The following is a 17,612-nucleotide window of genomic DNA, read 5'->3' as shown; positions in this document are numbered from 1 at the left end:
ATCATTTCCTTTTGTCTCAAGTATGCATGGCAAAGTTTAATCCTTCAGTGTAATCCTTCTGATGGCACTGTGGTAGGTCTTTGATAAATAATTGCGTTCCTTCGGTAATCTCCCTCGGGTAATGACCGGGAAGGGCAGTGACACTAGCATTTTTAATTTGGGAAGCAGCCATTCCATATGCATTCGGATCAACAGCATCTATCCTTTGCTTCCACACTCTGACCTGTTATTTCTGGTGTTAATGCCTTTTTCTGACAGATGTTACTGTCACGCAGTACTGGTTAGGTTCCGGTCTGCAGTTTTAACTTTGGCAGGTTTTAAAATATTTTCTTGAGCTGTCTCTTTCAAGCTAGGAACCAATAGCAAGAGTTTTAGGAGTAACCCTATTTTGTAAGGTTTGAAGACAAATGGAAAAAGTCAGGTGCTTGGGTGTCTTAGCGGTATATTTAACTTTGTAGCCTCTTTAACTGAAAACTCTTGGAAGATGAAAAGGTTGTCCGCCGGAGTAGCTGTAGCAGGAGAAACTGCAGGTGAGGTTGGAGTGTGACGTGGTATCTGTAGTCCTAGACAGATTTATAGATCTTGTTGTAGATCTATCTGGAGAATGACTTGGAGCATGAGTAGGAGTCAGTTTCCCCTTTCTGATTGGAGACCGACATTTGTTTTGAGACCATTCAAGATCTGTTTAATGGTTGCAGCAGCTTTTGCTGCGGATCTTCAAAATACATTTTTGGCTTAATGATCTAAATGGTAATGGGGCCTCACCAAGGCCATTAAAGGCAATAAATTGGCATTGTGACTTTAGAGATAGGTTTGATAAAGTCTCTACCTTCTTTTTAGGTATTGTAGAAAATGAAATGAAAAACCTTGGAGTATTCCCACTCACCTGAAAACATAATTGAGGTCAATGTAGCGAAAAATAATGTTGAAGGTATGGCTTCCTTGACATCAAAGGTAATGTTGGTCGATGTCTTGACAAAGTACTCAACGATGAACAATGTGGCATTGAAGACTGCGGTTTTGATGGTGATTTCCCTTTTCCTGACGTTAAATGGAACCTATGTCTCAACTTCAAATGTCTGCATTTCGATGTCGATTGATGCAGTTTCTTCACTGGCTATCGCTTTGACATTGTTTGTGACAGAAACCCTTCTTTTGAGGGTGAACAAGTCAGAGCTGTTGATGTTGACACCAATACTTTAGATGTGGAGCCCGAATGAAGTAGAGAATGTTGTTGATGTTGTTGTTTTTCTGAAGATCTTTCTTTAAACCTCCGTCTGCAGTAGTCTGTGCCTGGTTTTCAGAGTGCGCATGAGATAATCTCTTCAATCCTATCTTTTTTTTTTCTTCCTTCTTTATTTCTTCCCTGAGGCTCCTCCGCCTCATGCTTTCTCTGTATTTAAGCATGTGCTCGACCTCTTGTTGCAGGTGTCACAATATTTAAGATTTGGTACTCAGGAAAGCATTTCACGCAGACCACGTGGCTGTCTGACAGTCTTTTTCCTGATGAAGGGTACTTCTGAAAAAGGGAAGACAATTTGAACAAAATATCTCCCATGATACTAGATATTTTTATGTCACTCCATAGAAAATGTATAAAACAGTTAGTGAAACTTTTGAAATCAAATAATAATTTTAAGGAAAACCTAAAGTTTAACACTTCACTCTGCTGTAAAGGTCCTGCTTACATGAGCCAGAAAAAACAAATGAATCACTAAGACAAACTGAAGGGTGCTTTTTGGGTATGTAAACCTCATGGATTCTTAAAGAGGCAGTGCTCTTTTTCATCCCATTACAATATAAGACTAACATGCTGCATTTTGTCTTACTTTCTGCACCCTTCTGAGCAACAATGCCACAATGCAGGTTTAAACTTGGTATTCCGAATCATTACATTATCCCAGAAAAAAAAGAAATTGAGCCTCTAATAGGCTGTCACAGGGTGTTAAGTCCTCTTAACATCGGATGGACGTTAACACCCTGTGAAACTTTAAAACAAATTGCCTAGATATATATAGAAGTGCTCCAGGGTCCACGCAGGCAGTGCTGAGTTAATTACTGTTTGACTATCAAAGAAGATCCTGCATTGCAAAACTAGACCATGCAAGGTCAATGTGGTCTTCACATGGTTCAGTTTTGGTAATTTCCTCTCATGATGTTTCAGCAGAGCACTTGCCCAACGACTGCTGGTATTCACAGAGTTTATGGTCAGAGGGCAGAAAGATAGGGGGTGAGTTCCACTGCAGCAGTCTGTGACTTAGAATATTCCTTGGTCAGAGGGCCTTTAATCACAGTGTAGCCTTCATTAATGGGATACGGTGCTTTAATATTTCCAGATCACGAATATTGTGGTGTGTACATAATCAGCAATGTCAATGTCCCATGCCCTTTTTTGAAATATGTATGTTTTTATGATCATTTGATGGTTTTACTGTGTTTTAGGAAATAATCTATGATTGGCAGCAGGCAGCAAGCAATGTCCTTGTAGCTGTTGGCCGGCGTTTTATAAATAATGTTATGGAGGAGATTCTGATGAAGTTCCAACCAGGAGTGCTTCCTCACTTCTTCATCATTCAAACACTGGCAAGTCTTTCCACTGCCAATGGTGAGTGATGGAATGGGCATTTACATTTTACTAAATAATGAAAATGTTTTTTTATTTTTTATTCCTGCAGTCAGGTCACTGGTCTCACTGTAAGGAGCTGTGTCATGTGGTTCCTCTCATTTGATTTGCTGCAGTCCACAAAGTGTCATGTTAAAGGTTGAGTGTGATGTTTGAAATTGTTAATGACAGTGTTCCTCTGTGGACTCCCCCCATGCGGGCTGAGCATACATTTAGCTGATTAAGTCTACATGGCCTGGTCATACCTTTGGCAGTTGTATTCTTGCGCGGGCTGGTCGCATATCTGGCAGCAGATCACAACATGCATTTACAGTCCAATTGTATCTTGGCAGCCGTAAGTCACATTTCCCAGTAGGATCCGCGAGGAGACTCTGGGTTGGCCCTCTGATGCTCAAGTTTCCCTAGATTACTCTCCAGTAGACTGTTCCTTTGGGCACCCCTACAGACACTAGGGACATGTTTTACCTTGCTTTTTCCAGGGCAGGCTCTCCTCCTCCTGCAGGACAGAAAGGCTTCTTTCTCTATGAGCAGAAAGGCATGTTTCCAAGCATTTCCGGACAAGTATGCAGCTTTTTCAGCAAGTGATCCTGAATTTATATGATGTCTCCTCACATGTGGGAGGTCGACTGTCAAGTGGGCCTCAGCACTCCAAATACTTTATGGAATACTTGTTTTACGCGCCATACAGGACTTTGAAGTGCAAAAACAGATCCACTAAGTAGCAGTGTTAGGGACAACTAATGAGCTGCTCCTTTCTAGCCAAAAGGCCTCACCAAAGGAGCTCTGCATACACCCATTCACTTCTTTGCTAGGTCTGCTCCTTTGCAGCTATAGAATGTAAACAGTGCACTTCCACTGACTTGGACCTCAGCTCTTCCCACCGGCAGGTGCACCCTGGGTACCCAAAATGCATCCCATTGCTCTGCATTAGTCTGGGTTGCTCACACCATGCATGTAGTACGAAGGCTGCACACATCGTTAGTGCTATGAACTGGGTTAACACTTAGAAGCACAACATTAAATAAGTTAGCCAGTAGAATGCTACTCCTTGGTTAAACAGGTATGATCACATTCTTATTTCTGAAAACCCAGTATCTGATAGAGACTTCTATCTGCAGATTCCTTACCTTTGAATTTCCCCAGGTGTCAGACTGGATCCTGAAACTATTGCTTGAGCAATACCCCTGCGCGCTCTGCCAGGTCGCTTTGTTAGGTTCCATGTGGTGGTGTTGGCATCGGGTCACACGTCGCATTCACCTATACAGGTGCGCAGCCAGTTCTTTTCTTTCCGCATCAGTTAGCGTAGATCCAGAGAGCACTACCCCTTTGTCATTTTTTGACAGGTCTGTTTTCAACATTTTGTTGAGGTTTTTTCTAGTTGGTGTGTCGAGGATGTCATCCAGGAAGTCAGGGTTCAGATCACCACGCCATATCGGTTACGCATCCTTATCTCACCTGCCTCTGGTGTCTTGAACGACCCTGACTCGAAGTTGTGCTCAGACTGCTGGGCCATGGTGCTCAAAGCTTTGAGGGTGTGGTCCCTAAAGCTGCTTGCAGCCCGGCAATTGACGACACTGGAATGTTCTTGGGACACTCATCTGTCGGCCGTCACAATGAGCAAGGAACATCGGCGTTCCAGATGTGGTTCTATAGAGCTGTTGCCCATTCTGATTCCTTGTCTGTCCATTTCCGGGAGCCGGAGTGGCACCTGCTCGGGTAAAACATTTTATGAGGCCATGCGCCATGTATTTTAGCGGGCCGACATCTCTGGTGCGCCTTCAGGCCCTGCAGGATCGGAGGAGGCTCAATCATGTTCTGTACCGGCAGCTTCGGCTCCGATGTGGTTTCATGGATCTAACACTGGACCGCGCCGGTCATACCCAGGCGACCTTCTCCGGTGCCAGTCATGCCGGCGATGTTCCCAGCTGCTCCAGCCTCATTCTGATTCCTGACAATCCGGAGCCATAACAGCATTGCACAATGCCTATTCTGGCACCAACAGCACCTACATGTGCCAGATCGTTGCCTTTGCCTTATTTTCAGCAGCAAGGGGGCGTCCTCCACCCAAACCTGTGTGCCTTCATGTGTGGATATTGAGCAGTGGCAGTTGACAGTCTTAAGCATTTCTTCCGAAGTCTAATGTTCTTCTGGCAGTCCCAATATACCTCCACCAAAATGGTATACACCTGCCATTGGAAAAAAATTGCAAAATATTGTACAGAGAAATCTTTACATCCTCTTTTTAGCTTCTATCTTTTCATTTTGTCTGTTGCCCAGCAGGGCTCTGCTGCTCTGGGCAATCTTAAGTGCTATCTGCCTGCTTTATATGATTTTCTGCGGCTGCCTGACCAGCCCTCTTTAAGTCCTCTATTGTAAATAGGTTTCTGAAAGGGGTTTGTACATAAGTTTCCCCCTTCACCCGCCATTGTGCCTGAGTGGGACCTGAACCTGGTTACCACTTACCTCATGTGTGCTCCACATAGAACATGAATCCCAAGGCCTTAAAGGAGAGGGAAGCAAAGCTTTTACTGGCGAGGGAAAGAAGGAGAAATGGGGTCACAGATGATCTTGACCTCGATTAGAGTCACCGTCTCGTCGTTTTTCGAAATCGCCCAGGGAGGAGCATAAAAGAGGAGGCACCATAGCCCTCAGCCCCAGTCCTCGAGGGATGAGACTCCACGGCGGTGTACGCCTTCTCCGAAGTCAGCCAAATGTTCACCAGCGCTGTCATTGGTGGAGATTCTGGTGACGCTCATGCAGCATTTTTCCCCGGTTCCAGAGACAGAAGTTGTATCAACGATGCCATTTATTTGTTTACCTGGCAAAACCCTAGTTGTTTAAGTCCCCTATAGTTTATGGTTTCTTAAACTTTTGACTAATATGTATGCCCCTACTCCGTTCATCATGCCTCACTGGGGTTTAAATTTGGTTTTAACATACCTGATGGGTACACCGTATAAACCTTTACATAGTTGCCAATTGAGGCTTCTTATGATAGACTTTTTTTTCTAGTGGTGATCATGTTGGTGTTAACGCGTCCCTTACTAGATAATTTATTCACTCTGGGACTCGTTTTAGGCCGATGAATCTTTTGACCCTGATTGAAGACACCTTAAGACGAGATAACTGATCAACAGGTCAATAAATAAGTCAATAACGTCATCAATATTCACCATAACAAATCAATCCAGTGGCATTAATGAGAATCAGGACACACCATGACCTTCCGGTCATCAATAACCACACCGAATTTGTAAGGATTTGATTTTTATTCCCTGTTTATTACAATCTACTAGCAAGTTTATTAGTCTCAAAACCATAAAACACATCAACACCGTTATAATATGGCAACTCGAATAAGATTTCATCAAAGCAAGAATCATAAACATTAGAACATAGCACGATGTCAGCATGGATTAATCTTAGCAGAGTATCATTTAGGCATTATTCAACAAGTATTGATTCAGTTCTTTGTCTATTTGCGTCCGTCTAGTGAATTCGTTACCTAACCTCAAATTAGCATTAGCATGTTGGACTTCATGCAAAACGTTTAGTGACACAAATTTGGAAAACATCTAACTAAGGTATCTGTCAAAAGAAGCAGTTGGTACCTAGAAAGGAAAGGCAAACAGACAATTACAATTTCATCATCATATAGTTACCCTCCGTAATGGGTCAGCATACTGAGTCAGTCTTCGTCCTCAGGACATCAGTTGATTCGCCATCAGCCAGGAAACATAGCAAAATTCAGCAAAACGGGGTAAGTAGGGACACTTCCCTCATAAGGAGGAGAAGTATAGAACGGGCAAGGTAAGGGTAAGAATGGGTTGAAGAGTCAAACAGCAAAGTCTTTAGGCAGAGTGACAAAGTGGCTGGGTAATAGCAAGAATGGCTCACAATGGCATCTCCGTGTCAAAGGATTTCATCCCTTTTCTGTTGTACAGTTCCCTAATTTCCAATTGGGCAGGTTTGGCGCACCGCTATCTCCGTCCAATAGTTTACTGATCGTCCCATCAAAATTGTCACCTCATTACAGTTCTCACTTAGTTTATTGGCTCCTGTGATTCACGTCTCCAACGGGTAGAATATCCGGAATGATTTCATATTCTTGGGGTCCTCCCACATCCCCAGTCAGTAGTTCCATTGTCTATACCGGTTTAGGCGACCTTGTACCTGTTGCAAGTTTACACTGTTGCATTCAGCAAGAATGTTTCCTTGAGCAAGTAGAGTCTCATGAGAACGGATCTACTACAGCTGTAGTAGTTTGGACTCTTGCTTTGAACAAGACGGCTGGTCTCAGGATGACAGTACTTTCGTTTGTAGGTGACTAAATTCCTTCCTACAACTAGTTGTAACTGTTGTCCAAACCTTACCGGTTTACTAGCAGTACCTCACCAGAAACACAATAGTAAAAGGTGATTTGTAGCAGTCGCTTACACATGGACTCAAAGTAAGATCTCTCAGGGTTATCGTGGTTGAACGGAAATTACCCTTTTCTCACAGATTTATTATGTCTCATACAAACAAAGGCAATAACACAGATGCAGTGAAGTTATAATATTTTTTATTCAACATAACTGCAATTTGCGATAAGTTGCATGAACTGCAATGATTAGGATAATGAATATACCAAGCAACAGTATTGTGAAGAGGAGAGTCATTGTTATAAAGACCCCCACCATTATGCAATATATGAAAGAAATATATGTATATCCAAAAGAAATGGAATAAGCCCTAATACCCTAAGGGGAGTAAGTCTAACCTCCTACCTATAAAAGGAGAGCTGGGTTCTTCAAACCTAATCTGCCAAAGCCGTGTCCATGAGAGGAGCCCCCAACCCTTGTTACCTTGGAATGAGGTCTCTATCTCAGACTCCGCAGGGACACAAAGACTGGGTCAGTGTCAAGATGACTTTATCATCGGTATCAGCGATGGTGGCGATGCCCTCTGGTCGGAATCCCTCTGATTATCTGTCTAAAAGTGTGTTGTATTTATACAGATTTACAAGGTCCCCTGACATAAGTGTTATTCATAACAATAGATAACAGGCATGCTTGGGACGGCAATTAATATCAACAATCCTTCGAAAGTATAGAGAGGGAAAATCCCTAAGTGTGAAATGCCTACTGTATGTTTGTCTTACGTGCTTGATCTTGACGCCTTGGCGCAGTGACACTGATAATAGAACCCATAACAAGTGGCCTAACTATAAACAAGCCCGCCATTTTAAAGGAAATAAATAATTAAATGGACTAAGACAGAGCAAGCTAAGTAGGTTAAAAGTCACTGGGTGACGGGGGCACGAGTTTACAAGCCTACGGCTAAGCTAACTCCTGTTATCCCGCTAAAACAAACTAGGATTCACCACACCCTCCCCATTGCCGTATCAGGTATGATGAAGGGAAAGAAATCCAAAATGCTAAAAAAAGCTGCTACTGAACTAAAAAAGCCAACTAACAAACAGATATTTTAATATCAACCATGACAAGGAAATCAAACGTTGAATATAATCGCAAATTTTGGAACCGGGAACTGGTAAGCAAATTTGATCAAATTATGTGCTATACGCAGGATCTTGAAGAAAGTCATCGAAGTCACCACTCAACGATCTTAAAAAAGAGTCAACATCGTCTGATGTGAAATTGAGAGCTGGACGGAGAAACGGATCCACAGAGCAAAAGTGAGCCATATTCATCGGTGTATCGACACTTGCTGCAGTGTCCTCATCCATGTTAGATTGTATAACAGATGGCTCATAGGTGGCCTCGCGGAGCAACCGTAGTCTCAAGGGGCATGACCGTGTATGAACCCTCATCGGGGACATCAGCAGTTCTTGGTCCACAGGAGATGTAGGTGCAACAGCAAGACAGACCATAGGCAGATGTTCAAAGAGACACCATATGCAGCGGAACACCGGTCGTACACACCATAGTAGAGGCCGAAATTACAACGACCAGTCAAATTCTAGTTCCACCAGCAAAGGTGTACCGAAGATCCGAACCATTAGTTCACGGCACAGCGGTGTTGACGGGAGTGGCTCCATTGCTCTGTGTCGCTGGAAAAAAACAACCACCGCGAATCAGAAAAAATAGCAGTAGTAGTCCGCCAATTAAAGCCAAAATAATTGGAAAGCCACCAAACACACTGGAAAAGAGAGAATGGATGGCTGATGGGATGACTCCGAAGACAGTCTGGAAGATGGACACAAAACCAGACCCGACAGCCTTAAAGAAATGAACAATCCCAGTAGTGCTTGAAGCATTCAATATTCTGGATACCAACTCTCCAAAGTGTTTGGGGAAATCGGTATTTAAAAGGGATTGTATCTCGGCTGATGATCTCGCAATCTGGAGAGCATACGTCTCTTTTGCGGATGTCAAGGCGACCTGTTTTTGAAACAATAGCGCCTTCAGTCTGCTCAACTTGTCATAGTTCACATTAATAGTATCAATGTGGGGCCACATTTCCGATACTTGTATCTCTCGTGTGGGGGGAAACAAAACATGGCCACAACACGTAACGACCTTCGTGACTGAGATTGCGTAGGCAATTCCAGGTCGCAAGCCGCAACAGCTGTCATCGCTCAGTAGAACATAACTTCCATTGGAAAGTACATGAAACACTGAACGAATTAAGGGGACGGGAGTACCCTTCAGAAAACAGGCCAAATTCGCGACCCCCGCATTGCAAAGACCGTGAAGAGACACCTGTTTGCATATCATGGAATGACGAACAGTAGTCTCACATTCACTTCCGCTAAGAAAGACCTCTTGTTCACCATTCAGACATCGATACTCAAAGGGCAACTCCCACTCTTCCTTAATAAAGCTATCTCCTAGCTGTTCATACCGTCCCACTGCAAGATGTTTTAGGCAGCTTGTGAAACGAAAGGTCGAAAACGGTAAATTAATTATGCTGTGTAAGAGCCAAATAGTTGAAGGACTTTCTGCAACCGTGATGGGCAACTTATCTAATTTCTCCACTTGAAGCAAGGTGAAACGAGCCTCCCTCTTAGCCATCGTCTCTTGTTCCCTGGAAAAATTAAAAGCAGCCAACAGTTCACTTCCATTAATATATTTCCATGGAATGTGGCCACTTCTCAGTGTCTGTAACGCCCAACCCAGCTGCATGATGGAACGTAGCTGTGTTTGCCCATGATATAACCGAGATAAATCAGTCCGAGTGATATCAATAGCAGATGACACTATATTCGACAGTGAATAAATCCGATTCGTTAGCGTGTTCATGCCATTGTCGACAACAGCCAATGTTTTTTCCAAATTCTCTTTATCAAGTTGCCTTAAACGTGCAGCAGCCTCAATTTGAGAAAGCTTCCAAATTTCATTATACATAGCATATAAAAACCGTTTTGAACGTTGTTTCTTTGGACCTAATAGAAAATCTTGTAGATCTATGCTGTCAGAAATAGTATTCAAGTGTTGTTTAACCGCTGTTAAAGTGTTTGTCTGCACCCATTGCTGGCACAGCTTACCCACACTGTAGGTAGTTATTATACCACTATGTTGGCCCGATAGAAAGCGAGGGTCAGGCCTATGAATGGAAAAAAACCCCGACGAGTTCAAAAAACGCTTCTGACATTCATCAGTGTCGGTGGGCCATACCAACCATCCCCCGGGACGGGAAAGTGAAGAATTATAAGCACCAGCCTTAACCAATGCATCTAGCCTATCCTCTGAAATATTAAGAAATTGTTGCCAATCTCTAAATTTTGTCGGAGTAGGGATATTTGGCGTGTTTAGATCTTTAATTTTTGCTAACCCCAGACATGGTCTGCTGTACAGTATAATTAAAAAAAATCATTTGCACAGGAATTAAGCAAGCACGAAACAAAGCCTCCCTACCCCGTAATTGCCAATCTTTTGTTCCCCATACACTCTTCAAATCGACAGTGTTCTTCCAATATTCGTAACCCTCAATCGACAGTCGGGAAACAAAGGGATCTGAATAAATCAATTTTGTATCTGTGAGCAAAAGTTTCCTAAATTGTGCTGGAGGTAATTTAAAATAATACGATTCAGCATTCTTTGTATCATGCCCAGAAAAGTATGTGAATTTGTCACTGTAAAACTTCGGACTCCCCACCTGCGGTGTAGAACAGTGTTCCCATTGGGTGTAGTTAAATAGAGTCCTATATCTAGTTGCACGGTGTAGGTAGTGATGTCCCCAATTGTTATAGCAGAACATTTCACCATAATTCATTGAGAAATCATATACATCATCACTTCCAAAAGCGGAGTAGTCCTTCATTTCAGTCAGCATCGAATCAACTGTTTGGACACCGGAAATCATCAGAAACAACATTAGGTGTAATAACATCAGACATAGAACACGTATGGTATTTGAATTATCTCTGTGGGCCCGTATATATCGAACGGAACTTTGTCCCATACAATTCCATCAGGAATTGGAATAGCTGTAATATTTACAAGGGACAAATCACGTCGGACCTTATGTGATGAATGGTGTGGTGTCAAAATTACATCAACAGGCTCCACAGAGGAGCGGTCAGCGATATAGTGACCATTAATAAGTAAAAAGAAAATAGTCACAAAACCAATCCAAAAAAATAATGCAATAAATGTCAAACAGAACCAGAGATAGTTCCAAGGATATTTCAAATAGTTCTTTTGAAGCCACCCATAGAATTTGCTACCTCTCGAAAGTGTGTCAGTCACAGTTGAGGATGAATCTGAAGAAAAATCATCAATGTCTACAAAATAGCCAGAGGAAGTCTCCGCAAATACAGGACCCATTGAATTCCCATCCACTGTTGTTGGAAGTTCTTGATAGACAACGTTATTAGTGGTGGAAGTGTTCGTGTAAAATACAGCCAAATCCTGAATCGCGGAGTTCTCAGAAGTTGTTACTGGAACCAACAAAAGTTCATTTTCTGCCCTCCCCATGGTCGTGGAAGAGTCCGGAACAGCAGCTGACATAGTTGCATAGTCAGTAGTAGCGATAGTCATCCTATCATGTAGAGGGATGTCCTGTTGGGTAGTGAGAGGGGATCGGGAACTACCCAAGGGACCTCCTGGTCTACTGTGAAGAATTGGCCACATGGTGTAATTTGATGTCATCAATGGAGATGAACCTGTTTGATTTAGAACCAGACAATGGTGGAAGGATGACAGTCCTGGTGCCTTTTATTCCCAAGACCGGTACAGGTGCTCTGTATGATGGACCAAACTCTTTTTTCACAGCGATCTTCTCACGAACCAGATCCCCAACGTTAGGAATCCAGCCAGTTGAAGTTTTCGCCAAGTCCCTTATTTCCAAGGTGGCAGCACTTGCAGATGATTTATCATCACGGAATTGTTGAAGCTCCTGTAAAACAGCGAGACGTTCTTTTATGTCAAATGGCGTTTCTGCTGCCACCATACCAGGGGCATCAAGATCGGGGACATACATAGGTGTCCCAAAGAGAACCTCATATGGAGACTTACCCCCCAAGGACCGTCTTGGCAGATTATTTAGTGCTCTCTGGACCCCATATAGGTGATGTAACCAACTGCGGCCTGAACCTAAAACTCGAGCTGTTAAGGACTGCTTTAGATCACGATTCCGCCTCTCCACGACCGAATTTCCCTCGGGATGGTATGGTGAGGAGTAATGGAGTTCAACACCCATCGTCTTCATGGTGTCCCTGAAAGCCTTAAAGGCAAATGCAGGGCCCTGGTCCGAATGGAATGCTGCAACCGCATATGTACCGACAAAGATCAGCAAATCTTTTACAACAGTCCGGGCGTCAGCCGACCGCTGTGGCCATACCCACAGGAATCTAGAACAGGAATCAACAGCCACTAAAATGTATTTGTATGCACCATCAGGTTGTAAGGGACCACAATGATCCAGGTACACACAATGAAGTGGCTTGTATGACACTAAGAGAGATGTCTGCGGAGGGCGTTTGATATTAGAACCCTTAATTTGCTGACAAATGTCACAGCAAAGGACATACTGTTTAGTCCGTCTGCATAGACCAGGCCACCAGTATCGTTGTTGTAAAATGGTGATAGTGGCCTGTATACCAGCATGTGCAGAAGCGACACCCTCATGAGCAGCTGTAATCAGCTCCAATCTTTGGTCTTCATTTGGGATCACTCGATCACCAACATCAGGAATTGTTGCAAAAGCAACATTCTGTACACTGATATGATAGGTATAGTTCGTAGGGTATCCTTTCGGAAGGGTCTTGCCTGCAGCCGATGCTTTAACGGCAAGCAATATTTCATTATCCAACCTCGTCCGAGAACGAGTCACTGCAGCTACAGAAGCCGTAGCCACTGTTGCTTTGGCCGCCTCATCAGCCAATGTATTACCAGCAACATGTATTCCTACACGCTGGTGCCCCAATGTATGAACTACATGGACACATGGCAGCTTATCTTTAAGAACAGCCACCCTTCCCCACAACATTTTGTGTTTAATGGTGTTCCCTTTAGAATCTCTAAACTCGTTCAGTTTCCAATGATTGAGGTATTCATTGTACGACTGGACGCAGTAATATGAATCACAGACAATTAATGTTAGTGTTCCTGGCTCTGAATGTTCGAGCGCTAGAAGTAGAGCCTTAAGTTCGGCCAATTGGGCTGTGCAGTCCCCTAAGGTCTGAGTGTAGGTATTATGAGGATGGAAAACGCCGTCTTCCATCGTTCCGCACACAGCCGCGCAAGCTGCTGAGTATTGATGTTTAGTACCTACAGCCGGTTGTGCCGAACCGTCAGTATAAATGATCGTATCATAACTGTTAATTGGCAATATGTGTATGGGAGCGGGGTACTCCTGTTCATACTGGAGAAATTCTTGTGTCTGAAGTCTTGGATCAAACACATAATCAACATCAGTGGCGGTCAGAGACGTTGCCCATTGAATCCAACGCGGATGTAACGCTTTAGCGTTTGGAACCCTTGCTTTTGTGACAGCCTCTAAGGCTGGCACTGGGGAGACAACAATAATGCGTTTCCCCTGGGCAAGCGGTCTCTCCTTTATGACTGCCATCTGAACTGCTGTCAGAATTTTTTCAGTAGGAGCAAAACGTTTCTCTGCATTGGAGTATAAATGTGATTTGTATGCTATAGGCACTGTGTCGCCCTCATTAAAGGTGACATATGTAAACCCAAGGGCACCAGCTATTATTCTGATGACCAAGTTCGTTTTGTTATCACGTGTGTATAAGTGTCTAGCTTCCAGCATGTCACGTTGAATATCCGTAAGGATGTGTGTGTGTTCAATTGTCCATCGCCTGCTAGAAAAATTTGGTTGTATTAGGTCATATAGTGGTTTGATGCGTTCAGCATAATCTGGAATGTAGGTTCTGCCAAAATTAAAGAAACCCAGTAATGACTGCAATTTCTTAAGCGTGTTTGGAGGCTGTAGCTGAGCACATTTTTCGAGAAAGTGCGGGGCCAGGCTCTTTCCCTCATTTGATAGTTCATATCCCAGGAACAATACACTAAGATAAGCTATCTTGCTTTTCCTAAAATTAAATTTATATCCGAAGGCAGCAAATCCCACAATTATCGGATCGACCCTTGCAAGATGAATGTCAAGGGTATCATCTGTGAGATAGATATCGTCTACATACGACAATGCCTCGGGATCTAGCTCCTGTAATATTGATGTTACACGGGCCGAAAACAGCCCTGGGCTGTTTTTATAGCCTTGTGGTAAACGAGAAAAGCGTTTCTGGGAGCCAAAGGAGAATGCACTGAAGTCCCTACTTTCATGTGCAAAATTTTGGCAGAAAAATCCATTCGAGATATCTAAAGTAGTTTTGTATTTTTTGCGCACTATATTATTAATCAGCGCTGTGCTGTGCGAATTCTGTATAGCAAATGTACGTGTATGACTATTCAAGTGTCTGTAATCCACCACTATTCTATATGAATGATCAGGTTTCGCAACGGGAAATAGCGGATTATTCATTGCCGATGTACAGGGCTCTATTACTCCCTGGTATTCAAGTTGTGACAGTATCTCCGTCACCGGAGCTTTCGCTTCATGTTTAACAGGGTATTGCGGATGTGGGTGAGGTGTAGATCGGACGGGAATAACATGGCAAGGAGAGTCCTTGTCCCAACCCACATGATTGCGGTATAATGCAGGTGCCTGCGCTAATGCCTGCGCTAAAGCCCATTCAGCAGCATAAACTTTTTTGTCAGCCTCTGGAACAAGATCGGAGAAAGAAGGCAAAATGACATCTTCCCCATGCGGGAGCTTGCGGACATGTTCAGGTGGCCAATCTCTCCCGGCCAACAGGATATCACTTGTTAGTTCATCCCAGAATATTACACTAATAATTCGTTCCACGTCTCCCTCTATCAGAATTGTTAAATCATAAACCCGATCGGGCGGGAGAACGCGGCCATCCGCCGTTTCAACTGCGATGTAATCGCTAGTTGCTGTCGCAACCAGATGATCTTTCAGACTCTGGCGACATATCGTGACCTCTGCCGCGCTGTCCAACAGAGTCACTGCCCACCTCTTGTTCTTCAACAGCGTTCTCAATATTACTGGCATTTTTAATAGTCAATGCTGCCACTTTCTTCTTTTTAAATTGTGGCCTTTGCTGAGCAGTCTTTTCCTCTTTCTTAATGGTAGACTGCGGTGAGTCTTTCTTTTCTTTCACGTATTCCGGATGTCGATCTTGACGGCCCCCTCTCTCGCTACGTCTGTCCGGTGCGTCCTGAAAGGAACGAGAAGGACGTGAATCAGTATATCTGTCTGGAGTTCTAATGTTATCCCTATTTCTAAGATTATACCTCCTTTCGGAGTACTCCGTATGTGGAGAATCAGCTCTTTTATTTCTCCTGTCTTTGAAATCTTTTTGTTTGTCCCAGCGATTCTTAGAGCCCTCCTGTGCTTGCTTTGTACCTTCCTTATGGGTAGTACTTGGTATGTCCAATTTTTTAGGCTTGGCCCCCAATCCATCCCGTCCTATACTAGTATAGGTATCTGATATTATTTTCGGAAGCTGCCTCTCCTGTTCCACATGTGGAGTTTCTCTGAGACGCTGGCGTATTGCCAGTGCTACTGCTTCCCCTTTAATATTACTCAATATTATCGAGGAGACAGCGTCAAAGTTACGCATTAATTTCATCCCCAGATCCAGGGCCGGTGCAGCCCCATGCTCATTTTGTATTAGTTTTAACACTTCCAGTAAATTGGCAAGTGTAGGGGTCCCATGTGTGGTGGTATAAACTGCAGCGAAGACTGTACCCCAAGTGGCACAATCATCCACTGAGGGAACCATCCCAAATGGCAAGCACATAGTGAGCAATCTATGTTTGTCCTGTGGCCCCGTATGGGGGAACACAGCTTCTAGCTGATTTGTTTTCTGAGCAATCCAGAACGGTATTTTTTCCCGTTCCGAGGGCACTATTCCCATGATGGTATGTACTGTTTGTGGATTAATCCCAGTAGCCAATTGATATCCTCCAGCAACTGGCGGTGCCGGACGCGCTGGTGTAGTGTTCAATGTTCGCATTACGAACTGAACTAGTCGTCTATATAATGCCACTAATTAATTATATAATATTCTTAAATCCGCAACCGGCATATTCTGTATGCCCGGGTGAGGTGTATATGTGGCAAACATGGGCCATGTAGGCCCTTCATTACTTAAAGGACCTAGCCTCACTCGTCGTAATACATGTGGTAGGGCGCCTTCAAACCAGTTCTGATGCTCTTGATATGTGAGCGATATTTCATGATACTGGTATGCTTCATATCGTACTGGAACGTCCGCAATGTCATATGTGTGAAATGTGTGCGTTCCTTGGTCAGCCTCAGGAAAGGTGACCCAACAGTAAAATGTTTGTTTGGTACGCTTCAGTTGCTTCTATAATCAAAGTAACCTCCCCGCCCTCTTCTGTAAGGCCATGCGCTAATAAATGTTGTGTAAGTGCATGTCTAGCATTTGCAGGAATGTCTATGGTATTAGCCATGGTTTTTTAGAGAAACGGAACACCAAAAACAGGGGAAGTTTTTCCTTTTTTATGAGTTCGAGCTCGAACAACCTTCAGCCTAATTAGGTGTTACCCGTTCGGCTGAGGAGGATTCTCCCAAAGACCACAGACGTCTCCGTATAATGGTACTGAGGGTACCTGTTGTCTGTGAGACAGTGATAGTCAGGGTATCCGTAAATTAGTGCCTAAACACCATCGTTGGTGGCGCCATGTAGTAGTTTGGACTCTTGCTCTGAACAAGACTGCTGGTCTCAGGATGACAGTACTTTCGTTTGTAGGTAACTAAGTTCCTTCCTACAACTAGTTGTAACTGTTGTCCAAACCTTACCGGTTTACTAGCAGTACCTCACCAGAAACACAATAGTAAAAGGTGATTTGTAGCAGTCGCTTACACATGGACTCAAAGTAAGATCTCTCAGGGTTATCGTGGTTGAACGGAAATTACCCTTTTCTCACAGATTTATTATGTCTCATACAAACAAAGGCAATAACACAGATGCAGTGAAGTTATAATATTTTTTATTCAACATAACTGCAATTTGCGATAAGTTGCATGAACGGCAATGATTAGGATAATGAATATACCAAGCAACAGTATTGTGAAGAGGAGAGTCATTGTTATAAAGACCCCCACCATTATGCAATATATGAAAGAAATATATGTATATCCAAAAGAAATGGAATAAGCCCTAATACCCTAAGGGGAGTAAGTCTAACCTCCTACCTATAAAAGGAGAGCTGGGTTCTCCAAACCTAATCTGCCAAAGCTGTGTCCATGAGAGGAGCCCCCAACCCTTGTTACCTTGGAATGAGGTCTCTATCTCAGACTCCGCAGGGACACGAAGACTGGGTCAGAGTCAAGATGACTGCAGCATCGGTATCAGCGATGGTGGCGATGCCCTCTGGTCGGAATCCCTCTGATTATCTGTCTAAAAGTGTGTTGTATTTATACAGATTTACAAGGTCCCCTGACATAAGTGTTATTCATAACAATAGATAAC

At 43.5% G+C, this 17,612-nt stretch overlaps 1 protein-coding gene across 1 annotated transcript in view; it reads left to right on the top strand.

Annotated features, from left to right (window-relative positions):
- Positions 1 to 17,612, top strand: part of MROH1 (maestro heat like repeat family member 1) — a 1,237,492-nt gene that overhangs the window by 182,151 nt on the left and 1,037,729 nt on the right. The window contains exon 5 of the mRNA XM_069221041.1: positions 2,443 to 2,605. Within this exon, the coding sequence (XP_069077142.1) occupies positions 2,443 to 2,605 (163 nt within the window). The remainder of the gene's footprint in view (positions 1 to 2,442; positions 2,606 to 17,612) is intronic.

This window comes from Pleurodeles waltl, chromosome 2_2 (genome assembly GCF_031143425.1).
Source record: "Pleurodeles waltl isolate 20211129_DDA chromosome 2_2, aPleWal1.hap1.20221129, whole genome shotgun sequence".
NCBI lineage: Eukaryota > Metazoa > Chordata > Amphibia > Caudata > Salamandridae > Pleurodeles > Pleurodeles waltl.
This window is presented reverse-complemented; position numbering and strand designations above follow the sequence as displayed.